The 9,005-nt window shown below is 34.5% G+C and overlaps 2 protein-coding genes across 2 annotated transcripts; both read right to left on the reverse strand.

Moving 5' to 3' along the window:
* Positions 1 to 322: 322 nt before the first annotated feature.
* Positions 323 to 2,038, reverse strand: LOC143544593 (peptide deformylase 1A, chloroplastic-like). The gene is made up of 4 exons (XM_077036662.1): positions 1,640 to 2,038; positions 1,468 to 1,557; positions 1,334 to 1,401; positions 323 to 596 (listed from the first exon to the last, which is right to left on the reverse strand). The coding sequence occupies exons 1-4, from the start codon at positions 2,036 to 2,038 to the stop codon at positions 356 to 358; spliced, it is 798 nt and encodes a 265-aa protein (XP_076892777.1). The 3' UTR covers positions 323 to 355.
* A 4,935-nt stretch (positions 2,039 to 6,973) lies between these two features.
* LOC143544594 (glyoxylase I 4-like) lies at positions 6,974 to 8,360 on the reverse strand. Its single transcript, XM_077036663.1, has 3 exons — positions 8,201 to 8,360; positions 7,816 to 7,921; positions 6,974 to 7,235 (listed from the first exon to the last, which is right to left on the reverse strand). Exons 1-3 carry the CDS (start codon positions 8,353 to 8,355, stop codon positions 6,981 to 6,983), a joined length of 516 nt encoding a protein of 171 aa, XP_076892778.1. The 5' UTR covers positions 8,356 to 8,360; the 3' UTR covers positions 6,974 to 6,980.
* Positions 8,361 to 9,005: the final 645 nt, after the last annotated feature.

Raw genomic sequence — 9,005 nt, forward strand, 5'->3', positions numbered from 1 at the left:
ATTCCAACTTATCAAACACATTTTCACCAAGTTTACATACAGCTAAATCAAAGAGCAGCATTTTCAATTAGAACTTGTAGACCATTTTAAGAGTGTGTGCCTTGAATTACTTTCATACCAATTCCACCATTCCAAAAACCCTCAAACCAAACACACCTTTCATTCAAAATTTCATATCAATGGGTTGCATCACCCATGAGTCATCAATTAACAGACAACCAAAGCCTTAATCAAACGGGTTACAACTCTGATGATCTAATTTTTGGACGACTCTTATTTTCTTTAATATTCAAGCTCTGACATTTGAGGGACCAAAAAATCGTAACTGGTTTGAAATCATCTTTAAACTTTATTGTCACCGAACGCCCTGCTTAGGACACCCATTAGCAAGTGGTAAGTCCACGTTGTCAATGGTTCTAAATGTCCGTTTCACCATCTTATCAACATACAAAGTTCCATCTAAATGATCACACTCGTGCTGTAAAATACGAGCCTGCCACCCACAGGCATCCACCTTTATGGGCTTCCCGTCTCGGCCCAGCCCGTTAACCTCAACCTCTAGGGACCTTTCCACCAATGCTCTATATCCATCAACACTGCAGAAATCACACCAACAAAGAATCATTAGACCATTACCGTCTCAATCCATGTGTGAAAACAATGTTAAGACGATATTGTTGTGACTAAAGTACATGTAATCAATATTCGATAAATACATAATTGGCAAGTCAATAACTATCTCAACAATTATCAAAATCCAATTCCCGTTTTACCCTTAAATCCAAAGTAACTTATGTACTAGGGGTGGAAATAATAACCCATCCCTCAAGCAATAGGTTGATTTGCATATGGTTTCATTCGGGTCAACCCAAACTATACAACGGGTCAAAGCAGGTCAGGCTTACATAACTTCCTCACTTAAAATTGATCTAAATTGGTACTAAATGAGCCAATGAAGTAGAAATAACGTACTATACGAATACAAAAACTATATTACAACAATAATAAATTAATAATTTAAATCTTGAATTAAAAGATTTTGAAAACTGCATGGATCATAACTTAAACATACACTTTCGGCGCACTTAACGTTTAAAGCGTTTGACCTATAGCACAACCCTATTCCTTCTCATTCCTTAGTAAATGGGCTGAAATTGTCACAACGAGTTAACTCAATTCTCAAATCTTTACTTTCTCGACCCATTTGAGTTTTCCTCAATAAATGGAGCGCGTAATCAAACATTCAGACTATATACAAGTTGCAGACTTGCAGTCAAAATATATTATCAATATGTTTAAATTTATTAATTAGACTGAAGGCCGGTGAACACACCTTAAGCAGCCTTCGAAAAAGAATGCTGATTTATTGCCCTTCTTTTTGAGTTTCGGGTTCAAAATAACCTGCAATTTCAAGAATCCAATTAGAAAGCTTCAAAATCACAAACTGACATCAATAATTTTGCATACCAAAAGATCAAAAGGTCTTCTGTCTTGTTCTTTATTCTCTTCCTCTGGTGCATGTGATATATATTCTTTAGTATCCTCCAACACAATAATCTGCAACTCAATAACACAATGACCCAATTAAATCAATAATCTTCATTAATTTGTGATTAATTAAAAAATTAAAAAACTTTACTTTTAAAGGAATTCCAATTTGGGGAGCAGCCAATCCGACACCGGGTCGTCGTCTCATAACCTGCACCATATCATCAATAATCTTCTGGATCCGATCCGACCCGATTTCTTGAACCGGGACTTCCTTAGCGGGTTCGTGAAGAACCGGGTCACCGGCTTGCACAATACTCGGCAAATGCATTATCTTCTTCTTTTTACCCAACCCGGATAACCAGCTCGCCGGAGTTGGAGCGGTAGAAGAACTGAAGCCTTTATTAATAATAATGGCGGGAATGAATAGAGGGGTTAAGATGGGTTTATGTTGGGATCGGGTAATTAGGGTTTTGGATTGAAGAAATGGAAGCTTGACGGCGAGTGGCATTGAAGACAAACGGTGCGATAGCCGCCGGATTACCTCCATTAATTTACAGTTGATTGATCAGCTGTGGGAAATCAAATGGTTCGGACATTTAGGAATTAGGCCTAAACGGGCTGATGTTATTGGGCTTAATATGTTGTTAATCTCTTTTCTGTGGAATAACTAGTATTATTACCCGTGCTTTGCGGCGGGTATTCATAGAACAGTACTAATGCTCATTGAGCTAGATCAAATTTAACACAGTACAGTTTAAATGGTTAGACAGTTTTACATGGCATAGTAATGTTTTAAAAACCGGTATTTTATGCGTACCGGATTTGACTAAAAAATGATACAACCGATTGAACCGGGTTGTACCGGAAGGTTCAACCGGGTTGTATAGTTTACCCTATAATTTTATATAAATGCAACTTTAACTCAAATATAACCCAAAAATATACGATTTCATTATAAAAATATAATCCAAGAATTAATCCATATTCTAAAATAATACAAAAATACTTGTTTTTGAAACAAAGTTCTTTTAAAATAAAGGTACGCAATAGATTTATGGCATCAAAATGTTGTATGCATATATGTTAAATAACTCAAAATACTTAGACTCTAAATGATGTTTTTTCCATCTAGAAGAGTAGCATCATCACAAGAGCATCATATGTTCATAATAAATCATGAATAAACCATTAATAAATATCTTTATTGAGCATGAGTATCTTAATTATAGACTATTAATAAATCAGTTTTTCTTGTTATTGATCAACGATCAAGCATACAAAATTATTATAATGGAAATGATGGAATCTCAATTGTAATGCTCTATAATTGATCGATCAAGCATACAAATATAATTATTAAACAAGGATTTAGAATTTTACCTTGGATTTTGCTCTATCAGTTGATTGTAATGGGAGATGGAATCGTTGTTTACTTTTCTGACTATAATCCTTATGTTGGCTAGGTTAACAGTTAAAAAAAAAATGGGCCGCAAGCCCGCAACACAGCAGCTAAAAAATATTGGGCTAAAACCGGTTTGATGGTTCAAACCGGTATTTTGGAAAAAACCGGCGGTTCAAAGATCTAGTAAACCGCCCAATAAAACCGGGCATAAAATACCGGGCATCCATACAAAATCCGGTAATACCAGTTGAACTGGCCGGTTCATACCGATTTTTAAAACACTGTGGCATAGTTATCCATAAAGACACCGTAAATCCATTAACAAAGATGAAGTCCAGAATATTGCTAACGAATGTGTATATCTTCACACCTACAAAAAACGTTTTTGATGCCATAAGTACCTATTTGTCGGTATAATCAGAAACAAATGGGCTTAAGGCCAACCTAACTATTTATAAAATTTTAAATTTAACAATGGGTCATTAATCCCTGCCTATATAAATAGGTCGACAGGTTTCAAATTTCGCTTTCGATATTTACTTAAAATATGACGTAGAAATTAGCACATCTAACAGAAACACAACGGGTTAAAAAGGTCTTGTTTAGGTGAACTCGCAAATATGCGGGTTGTGTTCGGGTCCACGTGTCTCAAGTCTCAACTGTCTTCATCTTTCTTCCAAAATGAGGTTATAACAAACTGAACGCTTGGTGAATCGTTCGACGGGAAGTTCGTTTATGTTTGTTTATTTAATAAAATGAACGAACATGAACAAAAAAATTGTGTTCATTTAATTAAACGACCGAACACGAACACATGTTTCGTTCATTAATTTATGTTCGTAAACATTCGTTTATGTTTGTTTCTTCATGTTACTTTATGTTCGTGCATATTAATAGTAAATATTTATATATTATCTTGAAGAGTCATCTAACGGCACCATCGATCACCCTCGAGATAGCCATCTGTTGGTCTACCGAAAACCGAATATTGGAGACACAAAAAACAGGGTTTCTGTGGTGAGGAGTTGGTAAATTGCTAGCCAATATTAATGGAAGATAGCAGGCCAACACATGTAAACGTAGGCGTTAGGTTAGTTATGTTGCTGCTACGTGGCAACAAATTAGACCACAAAGGACTTGTACTAACAGCAAAAAGATATGTACCATTTATCTACAGCTGAAATGTGAGACAACGGCCGGTTGCATTTTAGTAGTTATATAATATGTGTTCTTTCTTTTCATACTAGACGGGTGCCCGCGCGATGCAGCGGAAACGAACCTTGGTAATAACATTATAGATTTATGGATGCTTCTTGTTTCGTTTGTAACCGTAAAACTATTTATTGGGATAAGTAGATTCACAGTTCTTATTTTAAACACAATTTAATATCGAAGTAAAAACGAAAACAGAACCTAACCATTGTTAATGGTTTGGTTTGTTGGGTTTCAATTTTCAAAGATCTAGTTTCAGTTTTCGGTGACCAAAAACTGTTATTAATGGTTTAGCTCGTGATTTAATTTAAAACCATCAAAACCGGACGGCAAACGCCTATACGTAAAATTTTATTTTTTTAACTGAAAAAAACTATGACAATATCATACTCAAATTAAAGATAATTAAATGCTCGTTTGTATGGTTCATTTTTTTAAAAAATATATTAACGTACGAAAAGGTTATGTTCGTTTAAAAATTGTGGGGTATTTGGGTTAAAATGAAATTATAAAGAATAAACGATGAAAAGATGAATGACCAAAATTATAATTATTCTTTAAATTTAAAAAAGTTGGTTAAAGTTGAGGGGGAAAGTTTGTAATTATTTTAAAGAAAAATGAAAACACGAATAACCCCTTTACCCTTATTTTAAGTTGTACAATATGTTTAAACACTTGTAAATCCTTTAAAATTCATTGTCTTAATTTGCCCATGACTCCTATATTATATATAGCATAGATAGTTATGTTTTTAGAGAGGTCAAATGGGTCAAACTTGTCGTTCCTTGATTTAAGTTTCGTCATTTCTGAAAACCAAAAGATGGGATAGGTTTTTGTGTCTCAAGAAGATGATCACTCAAATGAAGATGCCACCATCGATGTAACATCGATTTTGCGTTTTAAGAAAGTAGTTTTAAGTTCAAAAGTAGCTAAATGTAATCAAACACCCTGCTTAGGACATCCATTAACAAACGGCAAGCACATGTTCTCAATAGTCCTACATGTCCGTTTCACCATCTTGTCAGCATACAAAGTTCCTTATAAATGATCACATTCGTGTTGTAAAATACGAGCCGACCACCCACACGGCAGTGGCACACCCATCAACCTTTATGGGCTTCCCATCTAGGCCCAGCCCATTAACCTCATCCTCTAGGAACCTTTCCACCATCACTCCATAACTATCAACACTACAAAAATCACACCCCAAAGAATATCATTAGACAGGGTGCGCATGATATTAAAAAAAAAAGATAAAAAATCTTAAACCGAAAAAATCAAAATAACTGATCGAACCGAAACAAAAACTAGCAGTTTTTTTTTGTTTTCATAGAACCTGAACTTTCGTTTGGTTATGATTTTTTTTAAACAAACCGAACTTTTAAAGGAATGCCAGTTTATGGAGCAGCTAAGCCGATCCCAAAGCGTCTCCTCATGAACCTGCACCACATCATCAATTATCCTATGCATACGATTGGTTTGCAACTCACCGACCGCTCACTTTAAGATTTATCCTAGTTAATAGTTGGCTTTTAATACAAGTGGTGCAGTGATAGACTGGTCAGGCACGAGGGTGAGATCTGTGGGCAATGGGGAGCTGCTGGCCAAAATTAATGAGTTGCGGGAGCTGCTGGTACAGTGTCAAGGGGTTCGGTTATATGCAAAACAGGACCGGTTCGTGTGGGGGGTTGGACGAAGGGTCAGAATTTTAGCATAATATGGAAGGTTGGTCGGAATTTGAATGGAATAGCTTTGTGTCAAAGAAGGTGGGTATTTTAACATGGCGAGCAAAAATGGAACGGATCCCCTAAATGTTTTCATTGGCTATGTGGAATATTCTGGTTGCCTAGAATCGTGTGTCTGATATGCGAGGAGGAATTGGAAATGGTGGAGCATCTGCTAGTGTAGTGTCAATTCGCCCAATGGTATGGAGTATCTGTTGCGGTAAGGCTCCAACAATATATGCAGTATTCATGTTTGTCGACTCGGAAAGCAAAGGTCTTTCACGCAGTTTGTCGCAATGATTTAGTGCCTTTGGAATGTGAGAGATTATTTGGTGTTTGAAAGAAAGCCGACACACTCGAATAACGTAATAAGTGAGATCAAAGCGTGATGCATTAATGGTGGTTGTGTTTTGGTGTTTGCTTGCATCATGCTACTTTGGTGTTTGCATATATCATAATAAAATGTTTTTTGTTGATCGTTAAAAAAAGATGATTATGAAAGTTTTTGTTGACTGTCGAACAACAAACAAACGTATACAATAAACAAAGTTAATTACTCGGACGTTTCCAATAGTTTTGCACGAATTACATGTACGCTCCATACGTGCAATTAGAAAAAGAGAAGCGTAAGGACCAACTAATTTCACATTATATATCAAGTTCTTTTCATACACATTTTCTATCTTATCTGATTATTAATTTAGTATACTCACAAAATAATTTATTTCGTTTATTTCGTGTACTTACAAAATACTTCTTATATGAATTTGAATTATTACACGATAGGTTCTATCGAAAGAATTACAAACCCCGAAACCTAAAACCTTAGAACCTAATGTTGATCTACTTAGATGTTTGTCACATTTAGAATCTCCACAGCTTATGTAAAGTCGTCCTCTACACAGATGAGCACTTAAAAAATCAAAACACTTATCTAAATGATTTCTAAAAGGATAGAAATGGCATCAACCCAATTAGATTGTCACCATATTTAATTTATTTAAGAACCCTATAACAGTACATAAATTAATCACATAGAGCAAATCACTCCATAACCAGAAAGCAACATCTCATAATAATAATAATAATAATAATAATAATAATAATAATTAATAATAATCATATAAAACATACACCAGGGTTCACTGGCTTTACATCTGCACAAATGTTTGTATTTGTTTCTGAGAAGATATGATATCCAAATTCAATCGCGAACATGACCGGACCATCTCCCCGGCTATCGGGACCACCGGAAGGTTATCACAGTTGCATATCTCGATCATGAACCCATCTGGATCATGGAAGAACAGCTGGTCCACGTAGATTCCACCTTCTTCCACCCTCTGTCTCTTGTAGGTTATCTCCATCTCCTTCAGCTTCTTCTCCACTGCTCCCATGCTCTCACACTGTCATCAAAATTCATATCAAATTATTAAATATTTGACTTAGGGGTGTTTGGGATTCCTTATTTTACCTCCTTATAACTTTTTATAACTTTTTATTAAATTAATAAGTTACAAAAGTGTAACTTAATAACTTTTTCCTTTCACATCAAAAGTAATCCCAAACACCTTACTCTTTTCCTAAAAGTTAATGAGTTATAAGTTAGTGAGAATAAGCAATCCCGGACACCACTTTAAAACAATATATTTATTAACATTATCAATCAAAATTCAACTTATTATCCGTTTGAATTCTGTCTTAAAAGTAAAGACTATATTTTATTAATATATTTTATTCAAATTATCAAAATTCAACAAGCTTGCAATCTCGTTTCCTTTCTCTTGATGTAAAGACTATATTCTATTAGAATATTTTATTAAAATTATCAAAATTCAACAAGCTTGCCACCCAGCTTGTTGCACGTTTAACTTCTGTATTGATGTAAACATATATTTTATTAAAAATTTATTATTGTTAAATAAAATTATTAAAATTATCAAAATCATTTAATAACATGTTACCAATTTTGTAAACTAATTTTACCTGGAAGGAAATATGATTATCTTTGGGATTAATTTCGCTCTTTTTGGGCATATTATTCGGGTTTTCCGATTGCAAGAGATGAATTCCAATTGCATAGTTAAATAGCCTGCAAATCATCAATTAACAAAGTAAGTCATAGTATCGATTTCAGCTATCAATTATCAATGATCTTAATCTCGATTCAAACACCAATAGCTTTGATACTTTCAGGGTGTTTGGCTAAGCTTTTGGAAACTGCTTATTTGTTTTTTTAGCAAATAAGCTATTTTCAAAAGCTTCAAAACGAAGCTTTTCCAAATGGTTTATTTGCTTATTTAAAAAAAAAAGAAATAATCAAATAAGCAATTTCCAAAAGCGATGTGTATATAAATTAATAATAATATACCATGCACCGTCGAAATCAAAGGATCCCGGCCTTCGGATGGGGAAGAAACCAAGAACGTTGGTGTAGAAATCGATCGACTCTTCAACCGATCGGCAGACGAGCGAGATGTGATTCAACGACTTGAGATGCAGGGGATTTCCGGCGGTTTCCTTCATCTTCCGACGTGATCAATTACAATCACAATAGGAAACAACGAAGAAGACGATTACAGGATTCCAAAATATTATATAGTATGTGAGGATTAATAGGAATAATAATCGGAAATATGAAAAAATTAATTTAATTTAGTGATCGGTAGATATATATTTATTTATTTATTATTATTATTATTATTTAAATTAAATTTCAAACACAAACACGGCACGGATGGATGAAGTGGAGGATGAGGAGAACGGGGGTGGTGGGAGGTTATTTATAGATGGAAGATTTAACAAGCTTTTCCACGTGTCAAGATTATCTCACATGTGACACGTAGGTTCCACATTGATGTAGAGTTGGCAATTTTGGCGTATCTCGTCTCAATTTGTTTTTAGCTTAATCTTATGACACACAGCTGTAAATATTAGGTACAGTGGGATTTATCTCTACTTTTTTTTTCTTTTTTTAATAAATAAGCGTGCTCAAGCTACTATGGCGATATGTCAAAAACATGTAACTTTGTATGTTTAAAATTATGTAGCTTCAACACGATCAATTTGCATTGTTTATCTGTTAACTAGGTAGTGATCAAAGTGTAAACATGTGAATGCCTTTTCTAGCATGTAATAAATGGTTAAATGAGTCATGAACAGATTAAATAATAGTT

The sequence above is a fragment of the Bidens hawaiensis genome, unplaced genomic scaffold, assembly GCF_021521415.1.
Source record: "Bidens hawaiensis isolate Kalapana, Puna unplaced genomic scaffold, B.hawaiensis_p1.1 tig00013629_1, whole genome shotgun sequence".
NCBI classification, from domain to species: Eukaryota; Viridiplantae; Streptophyta; class Magnoliopsida; order Asterales; family Asteraceae; genus Bidens; species Bidens hawaiensis.